The following is a 25,348-nucleotide window of genomic DNA, read 5'->3' as shown; positions in this document are numbered from 1 at the left end:
CTGGGTGTGCGGACTCTCATTTCCCGTCTCTGCTCTGTTTTTCTGTCTGACACGCGTTCGCATACCTGTATCAATATTCATAGTGTATAATCATGTCGTTTCCATCGACGCGCATCGGCGGTAGCGGTTAGTACTCGTACCCCCATCTGTCGCGAACGAGCCGAGTACTGACATGAAGCCCTAGCCTTCAACCACCAACAGTCTGGCGACTCCGAGGCCGAGTACGATAGATTGAGAGACCTTGCGCGACAGGAACACGGCAAACGTCAGCATTGTTCGGCCGAATCGCAGAAGGCGTATGCGCGTGGAGATGGAGGTGCCGCTCACGACTTGTCGCAAGAAGCAAAGAACCACGGTCAGAAGGCCGACGACTACAATAGACAGGCTTCGGAATACATCTTCCGCGAGAACAACGCTGTAGGAAGAGTCGACGGTGATACCATTGACCTCCACGGTCAGTTTGTTGAAGAGGCCGAGGAGATTCTGGAACAGAGAATCAAGTACGCAAAGAGCACCGGCCAGAACCATCTGCATGTGTAAGTAGCGTGAACGTTTGCTGCCTGTGTTCCTCCTTCTGATGGTAGTTACAGCATCGTCGGCAAAGGTAACCACTCTGTCAACCACGTCCAAAAGATCAAGCCGCGTGTCGAGCAAATCTGCCAGGAGCAAGGTCTCCAATACCATACCGAGCACAATGAAGGCCGAATCTACATAAACCTCACTGGTGGAGCCGCCGTACCCCCTGCTGGATATGGTCAACCTCAACAGTACGACCAGTCTCATCATGGAAAGCCTCAGTACCAAACTGCCTACCCTCTGGGCTACCAGCAAGGCCAGCAACAGCAGGGCTACCCTTCGCAGCAACAAGGCTACCAGCAGAACCAACAGAACAACCAACAGCAACAACAAGGAACTCACCAGATGGATTACGAGGAGGAGATCAAGAAGAACCTCCCCAAGGTCATCCGCTTCCTCAAGAAGAACTGTTGTACTGTCATGTAATCCCATTCGGAATTGTCGGTCTAGGTGCTACATCCCTGGCCTTTCTCTTTATGGTCTTTTTTCTCTTCGTTTTCGATACCCAAATGGCAATGGGACATAATAGCGTTGTCCGGATGGTTGGAGCCATGGTTGAAGGTGCAATTGCTCGGCGGCCGAACGAGGTTAGAGCTTGGAGTCTTGTGTCGTTCTTATCTGCGCGGCATGTGAATGATTTGGTTGATGGTCTGTAATTTCTCTCCTTCCTTCTCGAGTCATCAACGCAAATCACATTTCTTCGCTTGTTTCTGCACTGCTCAAGACCATTGCACGTGCCTGACCTCTTTGAATCACCACATCAGACTAGCTCATTGCTAGCGTCAGCTACTCCCTTTCTTCCAGCATGAATTCCCCTCACAGCGATGCCTATTCTGGTTCTTCTGGAGGACCCACGCGTATCCTTCGCGTAGTCAACGACACCTCCTTGGCTGCCACAATCCGCGAGCAAGCCATCGTACTGCAGGGTAGACCGGAGCAGAGAATCTACCTTAATATCCCTAACGTAAGTTTGAATGAGAAGGGTGTATGGTTTCTTGTCTGACTTGTCCAGACCATCAGCGAGTCAATCGACGAGGACGACTACTACCCGGTCATCGAGCCCTTCCAAGTTGCTCGTGCCTCCCGTTCTACCTCAGTTGACATCCTCGAATCTCTTGAGGCCGAAGTCCCTGTTAGTCCCCCCTATCTGTCAATCATTGCTATCTGACTGACTCTTCTAGGCCTCCTTCAGCTTCGGTCCCAGCCCTGAGCCTGAGACTCTTGGAGAGGAGGTATCCAGCTTCGGCTCCAGCTCTGAGCCGGAACTCCTTGAAGAAAAGGTCAAGGCACACACAAGAGTCTACAGAGGATTGTCGCGGTTTGCTAGCAGAAGCAGCACTAACCTAGCAGAATTCTCTTCCGCTACCAAGGAGAAGCTCAAGGAGTTCAAGCTCTCCAAGTCGAAGAGCACCTTCAACCTGCCTGGCCTCCTTTCTTCCCCACCATCACCTACATGGAGCGAATGGAGCGATCCTCCACCTATGCCGGCCCTTCCCTCCGCGTCAACACTCAAATCTCTCCCGTCTCTCCCGTCTCTCCAGCCTCGCCCATCCCTCTATCACCCCTTGCCCGCTCCCCAAATCAACACATCAAGTGTAGCTGCCGAGACTGCCGAGACCAAAGCCTCGCCCGCCAACTCCAAACCATCGACACCAGAACCATCTTCCAGATGGACCACGGCTCGCCGCAACTTGGCCAAGCGTCTGTCCACCGGTAATCTCTCTCTATCTCTGAAAGTTCGCTGCAGAATCAAGTTTTCTAACATGTCTTCCAGTTTTCACCACAAGCAAGCGGGTCTAAGTGGTATCGCCCCTCGTCACACTCATACAGAGCGCACTTCTAGCAGACACTGGGCTTCAACACAGCACCCATCTCGCCCCATCGCCGACACTTGTGGTATTCCGGCTGGAGTAGGTAGAAAAGCTATGCCCTCGTCTGAAACTTCACTTTCACCCCAATCGCCTCGTCTCCGTGACCCCGTCACTTCTGTTGGCTCGTCTTCACCCAAAACCGTTCGTTCTCACACCTCTGAGTTTTCTGCCAGCTCACCTACACCTAAATCGTCTCACGTTTTCACACCTGTCAAATCCGCCGCGTCACATAAGCCTATCAAATCTTCGCTGGTAAAAGTCACCCCTTCACCCACTGGTGCACGACAATCCGCTCGTGACAGACCTTCTCGTCTCGGCGCCATCGCTATGAACCGCTTGCCCCCATCTGTCCGCGACATTCCCTCCTCTGTCGACGCCGGTCCATCACCCAGAAAAAGCCCGCGCCCCTCTGTCCGCGACATGTCATCATCATTCGCGCCGACGTCTCCTTCCGCCCGTGTGAGGCGTCTGTCCGCCTGCAATGCGCTTTCCACTGCTGATATCGCGCCTTCCCCTATCCGCCGCGCCCCCCGCTCTGTACGCGGCGCGCTTTCGACTGCTGGTGTCGCACCTTCTTCTGTCCACCTCGCCCCTCGCTCTGCACGCGACGCACTTCCCTCTCTCGGCGCCGCACTTCCCCAAGCCCTCCCTGTTTCATCGGAAGGAGGCAATCCCTACCCGCGCCCCTACGGAGGAGGATGGCGCAATGACCCATACCACCTCTGGGACCGAGTAAAATACTTGGATCCCAACAGTTCAATCGCTTCGTGCGCTCCTCTCCTTCCCACTGTCGGCGTTGGAACCCCTGCTCCGCGACTCAAGAAAGGAAGCAGCCACAACTACTACGGTGGACGTTCCGCAGCTCAGAGAGAGAGCACCAGAGATGTGATCAAGACTATGAACGCCAACCGTCATGCTTACACGTCTACCTCTACCACTTCTTTGCAGGCACCCGACTCACCCATAGAGCTCGACGACCTCTCACCCGACTCGCCTATTGAGCTTGACGACCTCTCACCAGAACCTTTCGTCAGCACAGCTGTCTCTCTGTTGCAGAGAGGTAGAAAGGGCCTCAAGGTCAGACTTGTCAAGGCGCGTGATCCGGCTGGCAACACTTACTTCTACGAGCAAGCCCACGTGCCTCGTTACACCAAGCATTCTATGCGCCCCTCAAAACGCTTCTTCAGCATTCGCAACTTTTTGAGCCGCCGCCTCTATGGCAAGCCTGGTGACGGTACCAGTCTGCTCATGCCCAACATCCCTCTTCCTCCTGACATCTACATCCCTGGTGTTGACAAACTGTCCGTAGAGATGATAATAGCACAGGAGAAGGAGGCGGAAGAGATGAAGGCCAAAGAGAAGGAGCTGAAAGACAAGGAATCAAAAGAGAGGGAGCCGCAAGACAAAAAGGAGAAGGAGAAGGAGCATCCGTTCGGATCCTTGGATTGGCTGGATCACGAGATTCGCTTGCGAAGACGCTTTGAAAAGAGATACAAGGCCGAGGAAGAGGCTAGGATCAAGGCAAAGAAGAAGGCTACCCGATTTAGATTTGGTAACTCCAAAGCTCCCACCATCCGAATGAGCCACGATGACTACGAGTACGATCCTCGTGGCGTCGACGCTCTTGTACCTACCTCGCCTGCTGGCTTTCCCTCCTTGACCAGATGGCCCAAGTTCAGGTCCGGCGCCGCTCCCGCCTACAACCGCATCCTCCGTCGCAACAAGGCCGACTGTGTCGCGATTGCTCAGCGCGGTCAATCCCAGCGCCAATTCCTGGAGCAGCAACGCGAGAGGGAACAGCTCGATAGCTCCAGAGCACAATGGATCGAGGAGTTCAGAGAACAAGACGAGTTGAAGAAACAGGCCGCTCTCGAAGAAGAGAAGAGGCTGGAGCGCGCTGCCAAAGCTGAGAAAATGTTGGAAGAACAGCGTCTGAAGGATTTGGAGCTCGACATGCCCGAGGAGTCTTTGGACATCACTCCTCCTCGCCTCCGTACACCCAAACGCTCGATGATCCATGACTTTGATGACCATGAGCCTTTGATCGCGCCCAAGAGCCCCCAGCAACGTCAATTCGAGGCCGATCAGGCTGCAGACGCCGCCAAAGTCGCTATCCCTGTCACCCCGAGAACGCCCGTACACGTTCCTGTCTTGGAGGAGATCCACGAGACTGTAGAAGATGATGGTGATGGAGAGAAGGTTGAAAAGACCAACGAAGGTGATGAAGAGGAGCTTGGAAAGACCGACGAGCATTCTGTGGAGATCGAGGAGACCGAAAGTGAGAAGGAGTTCAGGCAATGTGCCGAAAACGTCGCAAAGCTCGAGATATACCGCTAAGGCCGACCTGCTCTGTCAGGTCTCTCCTTCTCTTTGTCTACAACTTTTTGTCTTTTCGCTTCTATGGGTTCTGGAAGTTGCTTTTGTGGTTCGGTTTTGATATTTGCTTTTGAGGATTGAGTTTTTTGAGGGTTTCTGGTGATTTGTCTTTTTGCTTTGGTTTCTTGCGCGTACATAAAATACAAAAAAAACTGTTTTGAGTAATTGTTCTTGTCGTCACAACGTGATCCCAGTGATCATTTCAAAGTGTAGGAGCCTTTCAAGTTTCAATGTCGTCAGCCTGGTCTATCGAAATTCTCGTATCGTATAAGATGCCTAGATGCTACTTTTGATGGGAGATGAGGTTAGCTACATTGCATCTAATGAAAGAGATGGATTACTGAAATCTCTATAGAAAGAGCAGAGTCTTTTCGTGTGTTATTTATAAGAGACTCCTGCCTGTGAGGGCACTGGGGTCGCTGGTCTTTGAATCTCAGAAAATTCAATCACATGGCGCAGACATAGGAGTTCAGACGCTCTCAAGTCATCGAGATGATGTTGTCCGAATCCCAGAAACGGAGAAACTTACAGTCATAGCCAGCAGTACCCGAAAACTGCTTCTCACAATGTTTAAATTTGCTTTGGAAGGGCTGACACGGTACATTGATCGTAACAAAGGCCGTTTGTGCATGCTCCTACAGCGCAGTACCACAGGCGAGTACCGAATAGAGCGTGCGGCTTCATGGGCTTGTGCCATCACCGATGTAGATTCTCAAAAACTGGTTGGAAATGTGAAAGACTTGGGATGCCTTGATAAAAAGCGTAGCAAATTCTCATGACACCACGAAAGCAAGCACTAGAACCTGTATGAAGAGTCGTCATTGTGTGATACGCATCGCTGGAGACCACTAGCCTTGCTTGCCTTTTATACTGAAGATACAATCCGGGCCACTGACAGCTTCCAACGATCGTGTCAGAAGAAAGTCGAGAAAGCGGTGTTCCTTCGAGGACAGCATCCAGGAACACAATCCCTGCTTATAAAGAATATTACTCCTGTGGAGGGTATTCATCGATAGTGTCGAACAACTGACGATGTTCGATGTTGATTGTCGAGAAAATCGAAGTCGAAGTTGCCCCTGATTTTGGATTCGACGTCGAGGGTATCCCAGCCTCCCACCACGCTCTGTGACCCCTTGTCGAAAGGCAAGAAGATTTTCTGAACCCGCGAAAGGTCCAAAGAGAGTCCAGCTCGACATTCCCGACAAGATTCACTCGGCCATCACTTCACTTCACTCGACGTGCGGTCTGTGCTCGCCCCGGCGCGCAGCCAGTACTATTTCCCAAAGTTTGCGCACTTCTTCCTCCCTTCTTTTTCTCATCACGTAAATCACACAGTATCCAATACTGTCCCTCATTTCGTGTATCCTCATTCTCATCGCTCTCCATCATCACAATCTCCCGATTGTCATCATGTTCAGCCTTTTCAGCACCCTCATCGCCATGGGCTCTGCATTCCATGCACCCCTCTCAGCAACCCCCACAACCTCTCCCGCCCCCATCAACTCCTCTGTCGCCAACTCATTCGATCCTATGGAGATCGACAGCATCACTATGCCTCAGGGCACTAAGCACAATCTGTGCGAAGTGTACCAAGCAACGCAACTCGGCACCAGAAAGCGTGCCAGGGTCGGTGTCAGAGCCGTCCCTGCCGCTCAGATGGTTGCCGAGGAGCGCCGAGACAGGAAGATCATGAGGGAGTGCAGAGCAATCCTGGATTCTTCGCCAGAGCACACAGCCCTTGTTACGACCGCGTTCAAGGCCTCATCGATGAGAGCGCTCTTCTTCCGCCACACCCCCAACCCAATCTCCTTCGACTTCGATATCATGAGCAGCGACCGCCCTAATCGCCTCCCTATCAGAGCCCGGTTTACCTCTGGGTCTAGGCCCTGGCAGCTTCCTGTGGAGGAGGTCATGATTGACGTTCCTGAAGCCGTGCTTCCCGTGGAGGAGGTCATGATTGACGCTCCTGAAGCTGTCGTCAATGTTGTTACCCTGCCTCTACCTTCTCCAGCCGTCGAGGAGCCCATGGCCGACGCACCACCTGAGAGTATATCCTCACCAATCTCTCCTAACTCTCCACCCCTGTGCAACAACTCAGACTCGTCATCCACAGCTCTCAGCTCAGACAACTCTACTCCAAGCATCTGGTCGACCTTGGCCTCGACCTCGACCACTACCACCTCAGCATCGGACTCCGGCCAGTTCCAGCCATCTAACAACTGCCCCGAAGGCGAGGATGACGGAACGAGCCTGTTCATCCCGGAGATAAGACAAGTCGTTGAGGGCAACAAGCATCGTTCCTTAAAGCCATGGATGAACGGCAGTCTGCACGATGCCCTCGAGGACGTGCTCAGGACTACGCAACCGCCCAAGCGAGGCGCCGCCAGGCAAGCAGCGAAGCCGAGCGGCATCACGAAGAGATCCACAGGCGTCGCGAAAAAGCAGAAGGCCAAGACCAACTGTCACCTGTCCTCCAAAAAGAAATGCCTCTTCGAGGAAGAGACTGACACTGAGGACGAGCAGGAGGAGGGGCAGGAGAAGGAGAATGAGCAAGAGGAGGAGCAGAGGGAGGTGGTCCAGCCAGACACCATCTCTTCCCAGGTGGAGACTTTCCTTTCGGAAATCTCTCCCGCGCCTACTGCGACCCAACCATCACGCACTCCCACAACGCTGACTTTGAGACCTCCACCTACTGCGCGATTTCCATCCTGGAGCAAAATCTCGAAGAACACGGTCATCGCCGGCGCCTCGAATGGGCCCAAGAAGTCCAAGGGTGCAACAACTGCCAGCGCTTCTGACGGCGTGAAAAGTCAAAGAAGGTGTCGAAACTTCGCCCAAGCCAGATTCACAAGCCGGTCAGCAATTTCGTCAAACAGTTGTTTGCACGCGTGGCTGCAAAAGCCGCTGCCAATAGCGGCGAGACCTATGTTGAAGAGCCTCTCATCGATTACTACGATGGAATGTAACGCGGGTACGAGAAACCAAACCCAAGGTTCCGCCCTGAGTCCATAAGCGCTCCCCTTCAGATTCGACAGGAACGACTAATAAAAACACGAACAATGACGAATCAACAAAAACAACACAATTAACAACAAATCAACGAAAGAAAAAACATTACAAAATAACGATCAAACGAACAAAGAGAACAGAGCGACAGTCGCACAGCAGCAGACTTGTACATGCTCAACGATGCTACGATACCACGACCAATGCTCAAATGATACCACGAATGGATGGTCATGAATGAGATACCCTGGCACACAGCGATGATGTTTTTGTCTTTTGGCAGGAAGGCTTGGGGTTTCGAGGGGAAGGCTTTCTTCTCTTGGGGGTGTTTGTTGGAAGATTCTTTCTGCTTTTCCGCTTTGTCCATGGGACTTTTCTTTCTGGCTTCCGAAGATGGAAAGAGATATGATGAGGAAACTTTGCGGTACGCACCTTGTTCGTTTGGAAGCGACTCTCTGGGTGGAAGGAGATGAACGATGAATGCACGTTACGCACTTTCTGTTTTTATGTGCTCTTGGGTTTTCATGGTTTTTGGTTTGGTCTGGATTTCCAAGATACCCCTTCATCGCGTTCACGGGGTTTTGGGTTTTGTCGCATGCATAATGTCTGAAGCATGTTATACCACAGAAAATCACAAAAACAACTCAAACAATCAATTCTTTGATGCTCTTTCTTAATTGTGATGTGACATGACTGCGGCAATAGGAAGGAAGGATGGAGGTCATCGCGGATGGCCTCTTTCCCCTTGCTCATCTCCGCCAAGCGACGGCATTCACCGACGTTCATTCCTTCCTTCTTTGACAACCCTTTCTTTCTTGACATTTTGTTTAGTCACATACATGAATGCCGAAAGAACTTTGCATTCTGATAGATGTATAATTCTACTCCTCTTTCTCATGAGGTAAATCAGAGATCGTCAATGATTTCATTCTGGCTAGTCTGCTCGATCGTTGTTTCTTTGGACAACACTCTATTTGCAAAAAGTACCGTGCAATTTGACAGACACATCGTAAGACTACTACTACTTTTAAGTAGATAACGTCCATAAACTTGCTGCAACTACACGACATCCCACGGAGACGCTAAGGGGTCGTGATACCATTGACAGCATGCAGCGAACGGTATAAGCAGATCGGTCGGCTTTACGAGTGTAAGAGTATAGCAAGAACGTCGACGACCCGGTACAGCCATCGAGGCAGCTACGTCGACATTGCTCGGTCTCTCGTCGACACGGAACCATCGAGGTGTTCGCTGCTCAGTCTCCTACCGAGTAGGACTGGGATCGGTGTGTGGTGGTTTGAGCTGTAGGTTGGAAGACTTTATATAGTGTTTTGCAGCTTGATTTTTGTCTTATTTTCAGGATGTTTACATCGCAGCAGAATTTGACATCCCAGTATGCCAGAAATTGGGTCTAGCAGTCTGTAAAAATGCAAGATAGGGTTTGGAACTGGTGGTATGTCCGCAGAGAGCGTGTGGAGGTGCTCATTCTCTTTGGACAACCGTGTGGATCTGAATATGTTCTTGCCTTTCAATAGATACGTAGAGGGCCTTGCAGGGAGAAAGAGATACCTGTAAGATTGAGATGGCGCAGATGATAGCAAAGGCAGGTGTGATTGTTGCTCATGTAGGTCTTTTTGTTCGTTTCTTTTTCATTCGTGTTGGTTTTGTATATGTACAGTATGGCCGCTTGCTTGACGTAGCAGGCCATATCTAATGTTACAATGCTCTTTCAGAGCGACCGGTCTTCTCTTTCTGGACCGTGTGCTCCATATTCGAAGCACGATGACGAAGAGGCGGTTTGATGCGAAATGCGTTGGGAGTGGAGGTTTTATGCTTCAACAATGGCGCTTTAGGCCTCAGCAGCGATGGCCTTTGCCTCCATGGGTGTAGCGACAAAAGGATCGGTGTTGGTAGCGTTGAGCAAATCGATCAAGGTGCCATCCTCCAATTCCAGACTCCACTCTGTTGTCTCGAACTGTCGTCTCTTGTCAGCACATCATCCTATTTCTTTGTCCGTGTCGAGCGGGGTTCAACTCACAATACCCATCCTTGTAGGTCTATGACTCTTGAACCTCATCTTCGCCTGCTGTCTCGTTCCCTTGACCCAGTAAACGACATCAATCTTTCCATGCAACTGGTTGATCTCTCCACCGATATAAGGAATCTTGCTTGCAAAGTACACTTCATCTCCAAGGATCTCTCTTGCCAAGGCATTTGTTCGCAATGAGTACATTGTGCTGGTTACGACCGAGGAGTTTTGCTTTTGGTAGTTGAAGATGGCGAGGGTGGAGACAGCCATGGCGGCGAGGAAGAGGGGTGCGGTGATCATCCATGATTTCGAGGGAGTCATGTCAGGAAGGGCGCGGTCGGCGCGGCGCTCCATCAAAGGACCCGAGTTTGGTTTCGGCGGTGCGATGAGGGTGCGGCGGCATGTGAGATTGGTGGCATTGTTGCGCTTGAAGAGAGCCTCGAGGGGCTTGCGGAGCGGTAGTCGTGGCGGCATTGTGATGTGTGATTTGGGTTGTCTTTCGAAATGGTCTGTTTCTTCTCTTCTTCTCGAAGCTCTGGTGATGCTGGTATACCGCCGGCTTTTCTCCGGGCGCTGGGTCAGACACGTCATTCGCGCTCCATTTCGCGGCGCGTCTTCCCAGACTCCGCGTTTTGGGGCTTTCGAGAAAGTCCATCTCTCCAGCTGGCAATACGAGTAAAGACAAGCAGCAAGTCACAAACCACACAACCATGGCGACCCGTCTGCGCAAAACGTTTCGCTACCCGGTCGAAGATGCAAACAGCGACGACAGCGATCGCGAAGAACTGGACGAGCAAGAGCAGGAAACAATCATCGAGGACCTCGCGAAGCGGGACTTGGACAATACAATCTTCTACCGCCGCGCTTTCGTCGCTCTGCCTGCAACAGCTGCCTTGATCTATCTGCCCGTTCTATTCGCTCCAGAGGCTTTCAGACATGTCTTGCTAGCTTTACTGTCTTTGACCGCCTTGGCCGGTACAGTCTACATCTTGCTCTGTGTTCCTTCTGCGCCAGCTGCTGTCGACAGTACGAGATTGTCGGCTGCTATGATCGACGGTAGGGGTCCGCTGGACATCGCCCTACCGTGGTTGAATGCCGCCCTGAGTGCAGTACTTGCCCTCACTGGTGTGCTGGCTTGGAGAAGAGATTTGGTCGATGAAGCCTGGCGCGCCTTTCTGCCTGGAGGTATCTTCTTTCGTCTATTCGTCACTCCTTTTGATCGTGTGCTGACTATGCTTCCCCAGCCATTTTCCTCGTCACAATGTACGCTCGCTCTCAACTGGTCCCACTCGACGTCGCGAGTCTGGAACGCCTCAAGTACAATTACAAAGGTGCTTGATTTTTCTATGCTTCTTGCAGAACCTGATTATCCATCATCAATCATCTTCCATGCTCCCTGTGATAACCTTCCGCTTTTTTTGCTTCCGCCAAAAACACCGCCTTGGTTTCATTATTCCTGCGCCATCCGCCCCATATCTATAGCTTGTCTTTACATGTCGATGCTTTCGTGGAATCGAAGCACTGCATTGTTGTCGAGGTATCCGTCCACCTCGTCCGGCAGTGCGTCGAAGGATGCTCTTGCAACTTGCTCCTGCGTTGTTGAGTTGGTCACGTCTGCGATCAGCACCAATCCTGCCGTCTTGACAGACTCGATCAATGCCGGTACCAGCTCCTGTTGATCCTGTCAGCTCACGTGCACTCCTATTATGTCTCCACTCGCTACTCACCAGTAATCTCGAGCTGCACATCAGTCCCATGAAGTTGTTGCTCTGTGCGATTCTCACTGCCTCCTTGACAGATGTTGTGGTACGGCCACTGCTGTACACTGGCCATTCTGCCTCTTCAGACATTGCCTGCTCGATGCCGAGGTCGTTGCACAAGAGCACGGGATCTGCATATTTCGTTAGTCGGGCTCAAATAATTCGTCATCAGATCTACTCACAGTTGGGCTGTTTCCAGTTGAGTGCTGTGCAGATGTTTGCATTATACGACGAGAAGACGATTGATCTGATGAATCCTTCGTTGGCTCCTCTCAGTCGGCTGGCGTGGTCGAATACCTCCTTCAACGAGGCATCCACAAACTCATTGATATTGCCTGTTGGTCCGAGTTGCAATAGCTCTTCTTCCGCCTTGGTTGGGAAGAGCATGTGCACGTCCAGGTGCATCTGTGGAGGCAGAATCTCAAGAACGTCATGTAGGGAGGTCCAGGACGTCGCGAGTCTCTTTGCCAATTGGTCAGGATGTGATTGAAGCAGAGCCCTCAAGCTTTCAGGTCCTTTGCCGTTTGCTTTGCCAATTGCGGAAAACTGCTCGTAAGTCAATCGACTAATCAGGTCGTTCCTCACACCGTATGAGGCGAGCGTCGATGGAATGGCCCATGAGGGGTAGAGGACTGGCACGCCGTCCTTGGTTGCCTGTACAAAGATACGCATGTAGTCTCCACTCAAACTTGAGCCGGTGATCAGCGCGTTTGGCTGCGAGCTGATCTGGCTTGTCGCCTTCCAGTAGGTAGCGAATTGTGTAATCTCCATAGGGATTCCATGGAATGGCGTGACCACCTGGTACTTGAAGCTGATACGGCCGATAGCTCGGAGCCTGGGGTCAAACAGCTCCAAGTGCCAGTTGCCAGAGCTGCTGTATCTACTAGAGAACACAAGCGATGATGCTGCGCCTCTAGCAATTACCTTTGAGCCGAAAGTTGGGAAAATGTCGAAATCGATTGAGAAGGTATCGAGGTTGTCGATTTGGAACGAGATGACCTTGAATTCGTCTTGTATCGGTAGGGGAATGTTGCGTGGGATGAGATCTGAAGACTTGGATGATATCGTCAATCTCGCAGCAGGGTACTTGTTATCGCCGTAGAATTCAATTGCATCCGAATCTTGTGAATCAAAGCTGATGACGATGAATGTTTTTGTAGTGTCAAGGAAGTTGTGTCCGTAGCGTCTGAGAGGAATGATGGGCGGAGGCAAAGAGAGATCGGGAATAGCTTCCATGTCGGCGCTTGCGGGAATCGGTGCGCTTGAACTGAGGATGGACTGGAAAGTGGCAGGGGCTGCCGCTGGCTCCTCACGAGCGATGCCTCTGCCATGTCCTGCTTTCTCTAGCAGTCGCAGACAGTCAAGATGACCCTCCCATGCAGCGTAGTACATGGCAGAAAGATCTTTCTCGTCCAGCGCATCAACGTCTACACCCAGCTCAAGTAGCGATTGAAGGCATGAGAGGTGGCCTTCGCTCGCAGCATGGAAGAGCGGAGTCCATTGGTACAGCTTGTCCGGCTGATCCAGATTGGCTCCGTAGTTTTTCAGCATCTCCAGAATCTGCGGGCTGCGGCCTGATCTAGGAACAAGATGCTGCGGGTACAGACCCTCGGCGTCTGGCAAAATTTGTGGGTGGTATTGTAGAAGGAGATCGACGATCGCGACCGAACCATACTGACAAGCAAGGTTGATAGGAATGTGATCAGCCTCGCCACTTGGGTCGACACGAGCTCCCAGTTCCAGGACTGCTTGCACCGCGGCAAAACGAGCATGGACGATGCCATGGATCAGGGGTGTGAAGTTGTCCAAGTCCTTGTAGTCGACACTTTCGGCAACAGGTGCGGCATTCGGGGAAGTGCTTTCAATACCCTGCATTGAGTGAGCCGAATCGTATTTGACCAGATCCTTGATCACCTCTACATGACCACGCATACAGGCGTAATGCAGCGGAATACGGCCGTAGATATCTGTTGCGGTGGTATTTGCTCCACGCTCAAGAACCATCGTCAGACTGTGTACTCTTCCTGAGATTGCCAGCTCGTGTAAACAAGTACGTTCGTTAATCTCATCCACGTAGCTTAGGTCGACCAGATTCGTCTCCAGTAAAGTCTTCTGCATTTCGAGCGGTGCGTCGTTGACTGTACTGAGGAAGATGCGGTTGACACGCTCTCGTGCTTCATCTGTAGATCCAAGTCTTGAGATCCATTCCATGATTAGTGTCACGTTGCCAGTGTTGACCGCCTGTTGCATCTGCATCTCGATGTCGTTATCTTCTTGCGCTCCTGCTTGAGGCCTTTGCTGTTGGTCGCCACTGGGAACATATTCAATCTTCTCGCCCTCGGCCCACGCACCAAGTTCGAGCAGACTCGAGGTAGCTTGATCAGAAAGATCTCTGATGACATCTCGATTGAAGCAAGGCTGGATCTCTACAGCTCTTGAGAGATACAGCTCCTTCGTACGTGATTTTGATGTTTTGTCCCACTACAATATTGAGTCAGCAACTGGCGGTCCATCTTCTAGGGCAATCAAGCCAAACCTTCTTGAGGATCTTCGAAAAGGCCGTTTGATTGATCTCGATGAATTGCTGCTGACGTTAGAACTATCGCTGCGTGGTATGACTGACATGACAAACCTGTAGCTTATCGAGATCACTGTTGAACAACCGGAAGCCTTCGTCGAGGGTAACAAAGACGGTGGAAAGTTTTGAAGCAGACAGACCGCGTGCCTGTAATGACTTCTTTCTGTCTGCCAACGTCTTCAACCGTAACTTGAGCTGTATGACAGTGTTAACAAGAGTTTCGGAAGAACGGATGAGCTAGAGCATACCTCGGCCTCTTTCTGCAGATAGAAGATGTTGACTTTCTCAAGCTCACGTTCCTAAAGAGTGGTCAGTCCAGAGCCATGAGCAAAGGGTGGGCTATATTACCAGGCGGAAGAAGAAGGTGGCCTTGTTGGCTTGGAGAGAAGCTTGAGAGTCCGCAAGGCCGCTCCCGGAATGTGTGAGGTCTTGTGCATGAATAATGGGCGTTGCACTGAGCTTCTTGATCAACTACAACTTATTAGCAAGATGCGAACTCAAATCTACACGCGATTGTTGATGGCGACAGCATCACTGCTTAATTACCTTCTTGAGAGCTTTGTAGTCAACGAAGCTGGCGGCATATTCTGGGATATCCAGCTGCCTTTTCTGGATGTGCTTGCCGAACTTCCTGATGGCGCGGAAATCAGCAAATAATCATACAATTAATGAGAGAGACGGCAAGTCAGGGAACAACGTACATCTTGAGTGAGTTGAGCGGGCGTGATGTTGTCGGCGTTCTATAATAGTGGCGTGGAGGGGCTGACGAACAGCTATGCTGTCAAGATTGCTTGAACTTGATTGGCAAACAAGCGACGCGAACTGTGTTGATGAGAGACGGGCTCGACTCTTATTTGGACTTTAATCCTTATGACATATGGGTCCGGGCGAGATTGTTCGTGTTTGCGGTCGGAAAAGGGCGTCAGATGAGTATCGCGTACACGTAGCAGCTTGCCGACGGCTGTTGAGAGGGGCCTCTGATAAGCATTGGCAAATGCCGCCAACCTAATAATCACTATGTGGATCGTTCTCTGGATTATCCTGTCCTCACCACGTTCAGAGGTTGGAGAAAGCACAACTGCTCGAGAGACTGAGCGCAGCTTTTCGACCAATGAAATCGTCCGGGGGTGCACGTGGAAGGGGCGATGGTAAAGCGACCCGCTTCTAGAGACACCCGGGGCGACTACCAAAATGATGTATTTCCAACCTCGAGTAACTACAACTTTATCAACCAGTCAATTCACTTCCGGAAAGAATACAGGTCACTTCATATGGTCCTGATTAGTCCACTAAGGCGATAAAAGAGGTGTTCAAGCAATCAGTGTCCTTGCATAGAGCAGATCATACATTGTCTTTACACAAGTTCCCAGGCCAGAGGGGGGCTCAGTACCCACGGGGAAACATTCCCCTTCCTAAACAGGCGGTCTCCGACCTTAGCTTCACAACTTGCCCTTTCCGCAACGACACGATTTTGAGATCACTACTTTTCTCAACGCCTATTGCTACCAAATTCAGGACGGGAGCGACGATGTTGTTGGTCAAATACTGCCAGTGCAGACGCCACGTCGTCCGTATTCCTGTCTGCCGGTATTGCGACAGGGCCAGGCCTGTGTATTTCGCTGAGCAGATTCCGATTTATATCAACTAATCATCTAGCTCGTTCTACTGTCGCGTGCCCACTGAAAGACCCAGCCGGTCTCATGTGCATGTCACTGCCCCACTACCGCGTACTCCCCTTTCTTCCATGACCCCCATGACCTCCACGTTCACTGATTCATTATTCGTGTCGCCGGTTTCTGCCTGAATGGTTCACGGGGTCTCCGGTAGGGTCTCCAGCTAAGATGTGGACCATGCGACATCCGTGTGAGCACGAGGCTTGCCCTCGTAACGTCTACTGTACCACATAACAGAGATCCCTGCGCCCGTAAATCCCCGAACTGCTCAGGTCTGGTTGACCTAGACAGACACATCTTAACATGGGACATCCCACCGCTTCTTTTACATGTTACGATTACCATTGATGGCCCGCGGAGATTTTGACATTGATCTGTCGCGCCGAAAGCCATCTATTCTCCCTGTGCGCTGAACTTGGCCACGCTCATGGCTATAAAAAATGCTTTCCAAATTGGAGTGGCCTCCAGTGAGAGGTCGTCAACAGGTCCCTCTCTAGCAACGAACGCACCACTCTCAAAAACATCTTGCATTCCTGCAGCTTCGATGAGAGGTTTTACCTTTGGCTTTGGACCCTTTCGAAGTTCGGCCGGGCCTTCCTTGGAGCCAGAAGTCACCATCGTCCTTTCCCTGAAGCCGAAAACAACACGTGCAAGCAGCCAAAGAGTGCCCGTTCATGACTCTGACTCAGTCTCAACCGCTCTCTGTCAAATCAATACCTACCAGGCGCCCCGCATAATTTCAACTCCCTTCGCGCTCCTCTCTATTCTTCTGCTTGGTCTCATTGCCGCCTCACACCGTTCATCATGCTCCTAGAACTCTACCAGCCGCCTCCTTCGAAACTCGATACCTACTATATCCTTGGAGAGATTGCTTAGAAAGCCACAGCTTTGGCCGATGTCCATCCTACTGTCGATTTGGACTTACTCCGTCAGCTTGCCGATGGTGTCCGAAGTGATCGTATTGGTTCCGAAGATGCGACCCGTGCTTTGTGTCAGGTTTTTGAAGACACTTTCACCTTCGAAGTGCTCCATGGCCAGCTCAATTCCGATTTGAAAGCGAAAGTCTCGGCATTTCTCAGCGGCACTCCCGCAGATGATATTGCAGCCAAAGGCTTCGATCCCACCCCTGCCCCTCTGAGCCTTCACAGACATCCTTTTGGTGGACGTGTACCAGATGCGCACAAGAAACATCATCTCTTTGGTGGCCGCGCCCGTGCTAAAGTCGAAGAAACTATTGATACATTGGAGCATCGCCCAATCGTGTACGAGGACCATGAAAGAACCATGATCATGGAGGTAAGAAGGACTTTGCAGACACACATCCAATCGCCAGCTGACACATCGCGTAGGTATATGCCGACATCCCATTCCTGAACTGGCAACAGAACGTACAGACCAGACCCGCCCTGACATTTGTCCCTTCCACCGTACTCGGCTTGCAGAATTTGATCAAGGCATACCCTCATAGACGCATCCGATGCAGCGGTTACCGTCATACCAGATCTGACTTCTTCGCCGAAGACGGAGATATTCTCGTCTCTTTCGTCAGCTTACACTACGTCGCAAGCGTTCTACCGGAGATGATCAGCATGTTTTCCGATCGTATCAACGAAGCCGAGCTGTCAGGCGAGTTGAGAAGCGTCCAGACCTTCCCTCCGAGGGCTGGTCAACCAGATACTCAGCGCGTCCGAGTTGGTGTGGCAGTGACTCCCGAAGAGCTTCGTGAGTGGGCTATCGCTGATGGATGGTCACTTCCTGTAGATGTCACAGCCGATGAGTAAGATGAGGTGGCGAATCAAGCTTTCCCACAAGAGCACAACTGACGTTTGCCTTGCAGGGTGACTACTGGTGGGATTGTTGGCTCCATGTGCCATGGTTCTGGCTTCGCCCACAAATCGATCAACGACTACATCCGATCCGTCGAGTACGTCGACGTCAACGGTGTTGTTCAGTCAATCACAGATGCTAAGGAGTTGCACGCTGCCTTGGGTTGTTTCGGCCTCATGGGTATCATCACGCACATCACGTATGAGGTCAAGAAGATGACATTCGCTGTCATGCAACCTCGTAAGGTAAAGACGATGCTTGCCGTCCCGCCACCCGACCCGAGCCATGTCCCAGAAGCGTTGTTCGTCGAGACCAGTCCCGATGAGCTCCAGGAGGCGATCGTCGACTTTGAACGAAGAGCTGCGCAAGATCATTATGCGGAGTGGTCATGGTTCTCCTACCAATCCGATGTTCTCGTCAATACATGGTCGACAGTGGCAGACAGTGAAGGCGAAGAAGACTATACCACTCCTACTCAGACATTCCTGCAATGGATTGCAGCATAGATCACCGCAGTCATTGTCGGTACTGATTTCTACCCTGACATCCCAGCTCGTTGGCAAAGTCAGATTCTCGCAACTGGAAATATGGCAGTCCTGTCACCGCTCACCACAGACCCAGAAGATCTGACCATCAAGACAAAGTTACCTAATGCTCTACACTTCCGACGTGGTCGCCACTACGCTCGTTCCAGAAACATGGAAATTGAGCTTCCGATACCCCCATTAGCAACAGACAACAGCAAGCCTGATTGGCTGACGGTAAGGAAGGCTTGGTGGGGTGCTCTCAATTTGGTGTACAGCTCAGCAAATTCACCAATGCGCCTGGCCATGGACATGCGGATCACTGGCGACAGTGACATAATTATGGCGCCTCAGCGAGGAAACAGTCATGGTACTGTCGCCCTCGAGATTGGTTCCGTCACTGACACAGTCACCGAAGAAGAATGGCAGACTTTCTGTCAAAGTTTTGTAGACATGTTGACTGCCCTGGCTCCAGAGGGTAAGCTGCGTCCGCATTGGGGTAAAGAATGGGTGAAGATGCGTTTTGGTGGGCTTCCAGCACGTGAATATATCAGGACGTCTGCATATAAGACCGAGATACCAGAGTGTCTTGCGATGTTGCAGAAGATCGGCAAGCGACAAAGTTGGACATTGAACGACTTACACAAGAGGTTCTCGAACAAACTGTTGGACGATCTCTTTTTTCACGAGCCCTCTGAGCACGCATGACCTGTCCTAACTGCTCTCATGAAGAGCACGTAATATAGCCGAGCAAATATTTCTTGCTGCAATTATATCCTGATATCCAGCTTCCAGAAGCTTTCTTCGCCAAGAAGTGGCTGTGCAGACCCTGTGGCTTGACCAGTGCTGACCTCCGACTCCACGGCCCGGCCGCCTGTGCTCCACTTCGTGATAGACATCCATTACATCTTCTATAATTTATCGCACCGCATAAACGAATCATAAACAACATCTCAAACACTTTGATAAACCACGGCAACTTCTGCAAACTCCTTCGCAGTTGCTCCGGCTGTTATTTAGAGAGTCGCAACTTTTTTCAAGCAGCTTTTCACATCGCACCATCGCCACCATGCCAGGCGCAAAGTTGTGGGCAAAGATGATCGGATCGTACGTGTTTCCTTCTTCACTGACTTGTGAGCCATTGAGAAGATACAAATACTGACCTGCTGTTTCTACAGTGGTGCCGTGCTGTGTATCGGCGGTCCTTACCTGATCTACTACGTCACGCCAACCGAGGAGGAATTGTTCATGGTGAGTTTTTTTCTGCTTCCATTGTTTATGCCTCACGAACGTCAATTCTCTTGATCTATGTATTTGAGAAGGAATACCGTTCGTTATACGTTGAGAAACATCGCTGACTCGATTGCGCAATTATAGAGATACAACCCCGAGCTGCAGAGAAGATCGCTGGAGAATCGCAAGGAGAAGCAGGAGAACTTCAACGAGTGGGTCACGCAGCTCAAGAAGCACTCGAAGAGTGATTTGCCTCGTAAGTCATAACTCCATTCTCACTCTTCCAATTTTTTTATTTTTCTCGCTCGTGTCATGTTTCCTAGTCTCTATCTTTCCCCTATTCAAGTTTCTATGCGTCAGCTTCATCGAAAGCTCAGAAGCTTATTCACAACACTATCTCTGTTCTTATGTCAGAATGTTGAGAACTCTTCACTGACATACCGCCTCACAGTCTGGACAGCCTGGGACAAGTCATCAGCCGAGCACAAAGAAGCCGGCGTTGCCCGCCTGCTCGAGGAACGCAGAATCGCCGAACAAGCCGCCCAAGCCAGAAAGGACGAGATCAAGAACTCTGCCGCTTGAAATCTTCTCTCAGTAACAAAAACAACTTTACACTTGTATTTCTAGATTGATCAAAGTAAACAAGCATTTCTTCTCTATTCATGCGATAGGAATGAGCTCTCAGCTTGCCATGTGACATTTGCAAATACCTTATCAAAAGGCAAGATGGTTTTGGGGTTGAGTGGATGACCAGAGAGAGTGAGTGGTGGTAGGCGCTCTCAGTGGCCAGTCGATCAACGTCGAATATCATCTTGCCTTTTGACGTGCATATTAGCAATCTTGTAGGACAGATGAGATACTGTTCTCCTGCAATGTCCTCAGAAACCTGGCCTTTTTCGTTAGATGTATCGGCGGTATCACTCACTGGACGTTCCATCCAATTACAAAACATTCACTTCAAGGACTGAGTAGTTTGGGGACGTTCCATTGTATGTATTATAAAGGCTGCTTTCTGCCATGCCATTTCTGTCAAACCCATTCGTTTGATTCCACGCTCTTGCTTCTACTCGATGCAATCCTGCGACCTCGTTACATATTCAACATCTTCTTCCACTCCATCGAGAGACCCGGGTTGTCGTTCATTTGTAGATTATGAGTCCCTTCGCCGTCCTCCTCGTCGTCGTCGATGATGATCAGAGGCATGCCACGATAGGTGGACTGTTTGAGCTCGCCGGACTCCGAAGCAGTGGGCCAAGGGTGCGAGTTGGCGACCGACATGGGAGCGCTCATGGGGCCCGGCTTGATGTGATTGTTCTCGTCATCCCAGGTCAACGGTTTGGGTCTGAATTCTCTGTCGCGTCGCACGAGAGGACTGCCCAAGGATAGGCCAGGGGTGTCGAGGGCATTTGATGGATTTAGAGAGTTGCTGGGACCGATGGCGTTGCGGCGAGATCTTTTTGTCGATATCGAGAACATAATGTTGGCCCATTCTCTCTGTGCAGATCGCTTGGGTGTGAATGGACTGGTGAGGTATTCGTCTTCTTCATCATTGCCATCGTCTTCGCGTTTCTCATCTTCTTCGCCGTTATCGTCATCCTCGTCATCGTTGATATCGTCTTCGTCCACACGATTGTCTGAGGATCTCTCATGTGACTTAGAGGCCTTCTCCTTTCCCTTGGACGAGAGCCTGGATGTAACACTTCTCCGAGGTGCGACAAGTAGATCCTCCGGAAGCAACTCGATGATAGGGACGCCATAGGCATGGAACATGGAAGTTGTGTGCAGGCCACGCTTCTTTCTTGCTTCATCACACTCCTTAACTGCAGCGTCCATCATATCTTGTTGCTCCTGTGCAGTGGCTGTGAGGAAGGCCGGTGACTGCCTGACCACGTTCGTGGCGCGGTTCCGGTGTTCATTGTCCAGCCTCGAGCGTTTGCCGTAGGAGTAGATTTTGCCATTGGGTGCTCGGGCTTTGAATCTCAAGTGCTGTAACTCGTGCTTGCTAAGTGCAGGGGCTTCCGTAGACGGAGAGACGGTATGTTCGGGACTCGAAGACATGGCTTGACATCAACTGTAACAGAACAATCAATTTAGCCACATACGGAACTAAAAGCTAGTGTTAGATGGCTGACCTTGACTTGTGTGATGGTATGTGATGTCCTTAATCGAGACCAAGTGAGTCCTGCTAGACGCTTTGCTGTGGGCAGAATGTGAAGGCGGTTGGTAGTGAGTATTTTTGTACCGTTGCTGTTTTTGTGAAGGAAGCAGCACTTTTATAGGGGTTGTTATGGCAATTGACTTGAGCATCGATATTGTGAACGTGAAAGCGGCTGTCTCGAACCAATGCATCGAATTGTTGTTGGTGTCGACGTGTGACTCGAGAACGGCATTGTTGTGTTGTTTACAATGGTTTGAAGGAGCTCGTGACGGTGAATAAACATGTGCCTGCCTTTTGCAACTTGTCTTGGCCATGATAGGTCGCACCTGCCATAAACAATGCTTTCTATCCATCACGATTGGTATAGTTCAGAAAAGGTTCAAGGACTATTCCTATAACATTATTTCGTAATGACGGTACTGCCTGCGTTGGTACCATCAACCGGCGCACTAATCATCAAACACACTACGATTGAAGAAGCGGAATATTTGTCTTCCAGCCTCCTTTCCGATCAATGCTGTCAGTTCGTCCTCGTCAGCATTGGCAACTTCCGCTACGTTCTCATACTTGAGAATCAAATTCGTCAAGTTCTTCGGATTTACACCTGGCACAGCGCGAAGCATGTCTTGTGGTAGTTGGTTGAAAGTTCTCTCTTGGCCGTCCATGTCGCTCTCTTCCAGACCAATATTGACGGCTTTGATCGGATCTGGCTCCTCCTGTTGCTTTTTGAGCTCTTCAAATATCTCCGCCGTCTGGTATGGTGATGACGACCAGATGATTCGTAGACGAGGGAAGGCGAGGGTCAGTAGAACGAGTTTCGACTGCAAGTCTGAGGCTTGCAGAGAGCCAGAACCCACACCTGATGACAAATCTGCAAAAGGCTCCAATGTAAAAGACTTCTGAGCATCAAACTCGATCAGAAGCATCGGACTCTTGTAGTGCTGTTGCATGGTTTCGGCCTGATGATAAAGACGACCGTTCTGGAAAGACTGAATAAGATCCTTGATCGACTTTCGCTCAATACAGATCTCAGGGGTCAGAACATAATCGCCGACCGTGAGCGTGCATGGAACAATGACCATATTCCTTCCATGCAGAAGCGAGGGCAATGATGAGCGGAACTCTCGAACATCGATGACGACTCTTGGTGGTTCTGCAGTTGCAACGAGTCGGCCTCCACCGGCGATTCGCGTATTGACTGTACGCAAGAAGGATTCCTGGGGGTCCAGCCCTGCAGGGTCGTGTGTGAGAGTTACAGCCATAGAACCTCTTTCACGAATCAATTTGGTGAAGGCGTCCTTCTCCTTGCGTACGGCGCTCAAATATCGCTGCTCTTCCACACTTCCTCCATAGTACATGAAGTACACTCTGACGTTCCGGTTCGAGTGACTGCTTCTGTAAACCTCGATACGTCGAATGAAAGCTGCATCAGGTTCGTACATGATGACATATCTCGGCTTGGTCTCCTCCAGGATGTGTTCGTCCATGTCGCCGTCGTAGGGATGTACCATTATTAGATCTTTCATGTCATAAAGTTCGTAAAAGTCGTCCATATCATCCAGAGGGTCAGCACCGATCTCGACTTTTTGTTGCGCTTCGGCTTCTGTAGGCTCAAGCTCAGCCAGAAGGCTTTGTACGTGAGACTCTTTGTCTCCTGCCACATGGATACTGCCATTTGCTGTGCGTGTAGGAACGGAAGCAGCAGATGAGCCACCTCGCATACGGCGTCGCTTATTAGACCCACCGCCCCTGCCTCCACGTCCCGCCTGAGCATGACGCTGGTCAGTAGTGCCGTTGATATTCTTCTGGTTCTCTGCGAAGAGTGAATTGCTGACTCGATTGAAGTCTCGTTTCCAAAGGAAGTAGTTTCTGAGCTTTCGTCGCATCATAGCAGCACCGGAGGGCCCTCTGGCATCTTCGTCGGGATCCTCGGTTGCCGATGTCGTATCAGGCAGGACGTTCATACTCTGTAGATACTCACGGATCTGGCGGCAGGTTCCTTGGTCACCACACATGATCAAGATACTGCCATTTGATTCGTCCTGGAACGAAGGATTGAAGTACATGTCGCGCTCAATCTCTTCCAGTATTTCGGCCAGGAGATTCCACTTTGGCATCTCTTCCAGGATAGGACGAAGAGAATCGGGAACACCGGTTTTTGAGTTCATGCCCTGGCTATCCTTAATGTTGCCAGAGTATACACGTCGCTTGGCATTGTCGAAGATGACATGGGCAGCATCGAGGAATAGCCAAGGTGACTGGTTCTGACGATTTGAGCCAGGGGGAGGAGAAGATGCGGCCAAGACGGTGTCGAGATATCTCAAGAAGCTCACGGCGTCGAAGGTGAGCAGGTAGTGTAGCATGTTGCGTAATAGAGCAAGGTCACGGACGATCTGACGAGTTCTGAAATTGGTGCGGTGCCAGACAGGGTCCAGTTGGCGACGAACGATGGCATCGAAGTTGCGGTGCAGAGCACTATCAAGATTCCAGTCCTCCATGTCTAGGCCAGTGTTTCCCTTTTTCAACTCGGTGATGCTGACTTCGACACACTCCATGATGGCATTCTGGATGTCGCGCATGTGGTCTGTCATGGGGACTTCGAGCTCGATGACTTCTGCTTTGCGGCGACCTTCGAGAGACTTTGCGACAGTAACATGGAAGCGAGGGTACAGCGAGGGTCGTCTCAGGAAGAGGTTACGCATCATGGTTGCCAGAGGAGCGAAGCCTGAAGCGAAAGGTTCTGGGGCATCGGAGAAGGCCTTGAGGAAGCCTTGCTTGTTCTTCTGACGGTATACACGGACGATGAAGGCTTCCAGGGATGTGGCAGCAATGCGTTCGGCATGGAGGACAACGAGGCCGGTGATTTTGGCAGGGTCGAGGTTCTCGGTCAAGAGGTCGACGACCAGGATACGGGATGTAACGGTAAAGATGCCTCCCTGTTTGTACATTTTTTCTCTCTGTCCGACATCCGTCAAGTCGGTGTTGACCAGACTGAGGCCACGGCATTTTGGTGAGGCGCTGATGGCGGCGTGCTCAGCCAGAGCTTCTCCAATCCATCCATTCTCTCGGTCGTCTGCTCCGACTACCACTATCAGGTTGTTCCCGGCAGCATCGTACGAGTGGAGGAGGTTGGTGACAATGCGCAGGAGGCCGAGACCACGCGCCATGATAACGAGCTCATCTTCGTCGCGGAGCTCTCGGAATATGTCCTGCTGGAATTCCTATCCCACCGTTAGCATTACCACACCAGCTTCGTCGCCTTCTCAACAGCATACCAGCGGCAATGAGAGCTTCACCGGCGCTTCATTGTTGTCCGACATGGAGTCGTTTGACAGTTGCATCTGATGGCGGCACTCTTACTCTTGCTCCAACACCACTGGACGCTTTGACCTTCATGACGTAATGGTATAGAGAATTGAGGCAGTCGCGACCTCCAGACTGATTTGTGTCTTGTCTTCTCTCTATTGCTACACTGCATCTTGTCGATTCGTCACCTGTATCCTGACTTCCATATATTCACAATCATCCCGTGGTACAGTGCCCAGCATTCGGGTCAATCCCCCACCGCCATGTAATTTCAACACGAAAATATTCGGGTGCTTGGCAGGTCGCCCGAGGAGCCGAATCCTTTTTTGGTGACCAGCCTCACCAAAATACTCACGCGTGACGTGCAATGCTCTATTTCCGTCCTCCAGAACTAAAGCTATCTTTTTGTTGTGGATCGGGTTAATGCAGGA

General features: G+C 51.0%; 10 protein-coding genes across 10 annotated transcripts; 6 read left to right on the top strand and 4 right to left on the bottom strand.

Moving 5' to 3' along the window:
- Positions 1-92: 92 nt before the first annotated feature.
- On the top strand, positions 93-1,002 carry M438DRAFT_372131 (DUF1771-domain-containing protein; the record flags this gene model as incomplete). Its single annotated transcript, XM_029908330.1, has 3 exons — positions 93-126; positions 185-536; positions 591-1,002. 3 exons carry the CDS (start codon positions 93-95, stop codon positions 1,000-1,002), a joined length of 798 nt encoding a protein of 265 aa, XP_029763984.1.
- A 379-nt stretch (positions 1,003-1,381) lies between these two features.
- On the top strand, positions 1,382-4,784 carry M438DRAFT_332273 (uncharacterized protein; the record flags this gene model as incomplete). Its single annotated transcript, XM_029903483.1, has 3 exons — positions 1,382-1,540; positions 1,589-1,708; positions 1,758-4,784. 3 exons carry the CDS (start codon positions 1,382-1,384, stop codon positions 4,782-4,784), a joined length of 3,306 nt encoding a protein of 1,101 aa, XP_029763983.1.
- Positions 4,785-6,233: 1,449 nt separating this feature from the next.
- M438DRAFT_332272 (uncharacterized protein) lies at positions 6,234-7,789 on the top strand (the record flags this gene model as incomplete). The annotated part of the gene is made up of 2 exons (XM_029903482.1): positions 6,234-7,625; positions 7,700-7,789. 2 exons carry the CDS (start codon positions 6,234-6,236, stop codon positions 7,787-7,789), a joined length of 1,482 nt encoding a protein of 493 aa, XP_029763982.1.
- Positions 7,790-9,678: 1,889 nt separating this feature from the next.
- On the bottom strand, positions 9,679-10,332 carry M438DRAFT_266499 (DUF1783-domain-containing protein; the record flags this gene model as incomplete). Its single annotated transcript, XM_029900114.1, has 2 exons — positions 9,679-9,804; positions 9,868-10,332. The coding sequence occupies 2 exons, from the start codon at positions 10,330-10,332 to the stop codon at positions 9,679-9,681; spliced, it is 591 nt and encodes a 196-aa protein (XP_029763981.1).
- A 236-nt stretch (positions 10,333-10,568) lies between these two features.
- M438DRAFT_332270 (uncharacterized protein) lies at positions 10,569-11,197 on the top strand (the record flags this gene model as incomplete). Its single annotated transcript, XM_029903481.1, has 2 exons — positions 10,569-11,043; positions 11,103-11,197. 2 exons carry the CDS (start codon positions 10,569-10,571, stop codon positions 11,195-11,197), a joined length of 570 nt encoding a protein of 189 aa, XP_029763980.1.
- On the bottom strand, positions 11,058-15,273 carry M438DRAFT_132419 (ankyrin repeat protein nuc-2). The gene is made up of 10 exons (XM_029898838.1): positions 14,898-15,273; positions 14,743-14,827; positions 14,545-14,667; positions 14,445-14,495; positions 14,251-14,391; positions 14,155-14,202; positions 11,801-14,099; positions 11,586-11,749; positions 11,328-11,530; positions 11,058-11,270 (listed from the first exon to the last, which is right to left on the bottom strand). Coding segments are annotated over exons 1-9 (3,096 nt in total). The 5' UTR covers positions 14,900-15,273; the 3' UTR covers positions 11,058-11,270; positions 11,328-11,347.
- A 1,402-nt stretch (positions 15,274-16,675) lies between these two features.
- Positions 16,676-18,928, top strand: M438DRAFT_394835 (uncharacterized protein; the record flags this gene model as incomplete). Its single annotated transcript, XM_029909177.1, has 4 exons — positions 16,676-17,165; positions 17,219-17,646; positions 17,707-18,140; positions 18,213-18,928. Exons 1-4 carry the CDS (start codon positions 17,154-17,156, stop codon positions 18,926-18,928), a joined length of 1,590 nt encoding a protein of 529 aa, XP_029763978.1. The 5' UTR covers positions 16,676-17,153.
- A 197-nt stretch (positions 18,929-19,125) lies between these two features.
- On the top strand, positions 19,126-20,040 carry M438DRAFT_290654 (CBP4-domain-containing protein). The gene is made up of 4 exons (XM_029901719.1): positions 19,126-19,327; positions 19,399-19,471; positions 19,598-19,709; positions 19,905-20,040. Exons 1-4 carry the CDS (start codon positions 19,290-19,292, stop codon positions 20,033-20,035), a joined length of 354 nt encoding a protein of 117 aa, XP_029763977.1. The 5' UTR covers positions 19,126-19,289; the 3' UTR covers positions 20,036-20,040.
- A 392-nt stretch (positions 20,041-20,432) lies between these two features.
- Positions 20,433-21,655, bottom strand: M438DRAFT_132308 (uncharacterized protein). The gene is made up of 2 exons (XM_029898837.1): positions 21,586-21,655; positions 20,433-21,524 (listed from the first exon to the last, which is right to left on the bottom strand). Exon 2 carries the CDS (start codon positions 21,509-21,511, stop codon positions 20,543-20,545), a length of 969 nt encoding a protein of 322 aa, XP_029763976.1. The 5' UTR covers positions 21,512-21,524; positions 21,586-21,655; the 3' UTR covers positions 20,433-20,542.
- Positions 21,656-22,060: 405 nt separating this feature from the next.
- Positions 22,061-24,931, bottom strand: M438DRAFT_332265 (DNA repair protein; the record flags this gene model as incomplete). Its single annotated transcript, XM_029903480.1, has 2 exons — positions 22,061-24,832; positions 24,887-24,931. The coding sequence occupies 2 exons, from the start codon at positions 24,929-24,931 to the stop codon at positions 22,061-22,063; spliced, it is 2,817 nt and encodes a 938-aa protein (XP_029763975.1).
- Between the last annotated feature and the right edge of the window lie 417 nt (positions 24,932-25,348).

This window comes from Aureobasidium pullulans (assembly GCF_000721785.1).
Source record: "Aureobasidium pullulans EXF-150 unplaced genomic scaffold scaffold_3, whole genome shotgun sequence".
Classification (NCBI taxonomy): Eukaryota; Fungi; Ascomycota; class Dothideomycetes; order Dothideales; family Saccotheciaceae; genus Aureobasidium; species Aureobasidium pullulans.
Note: the sequence above shows the minus strand (reverse complement) of the source record. Positions and strands in the feature narration are given on the sequence as shown.

Excerpts from the sequence above, each read along its gene's own strand:
- M438DRAFT_132419 (XM_029898838.1), bottom strand. Across the intron at positions 14,668-14,742 it reads ACTACAAAGCTCTCAAGAAG|TTGATCAAGAAGCTCAGTGC; the intron begins GTAATTAAGCAG and ends AATAAGTTGTAG. Across the intron at positions 11,531-11,585 it reads TGTGCAGCTCGAGATTACTG|GAGCTGGTACCGGCATTGAT; the intron begins GTGAGTAGCGAG and ends CAGGATCAACAG.
- M438DRAFT_290654 (XM_029901719.1), top strand. The coding sequence starts at position 19,290 with ATGCCAGGCGCAAAGTTGTGGGCAAAGATGATCGGATC. Across the intron at positions 19,328-19,398 it reads TGGGCAAAGATGATCGGATC|TGGTGCCGTGCTGTGTATCG; the intron begins GTACGTGTTTCC and ends CTGTTTCTACAG. Across the intron at positions 19,472-19,597 it reads CCGAGGAGGAATTGTTCATG|AGATACAACCCCGAGCTGCA; the intron begins GTGAGTTTTTTT and ends GCGCAATTATAG.
- M438DRAFT_132308 (XM_029898837.1), bottom strand. The coding sequence starts at position 21,511 with ATGTCTTCGAGTCCCGAACATACCGTCTCTCCGTCTACGGAAGCCCCT.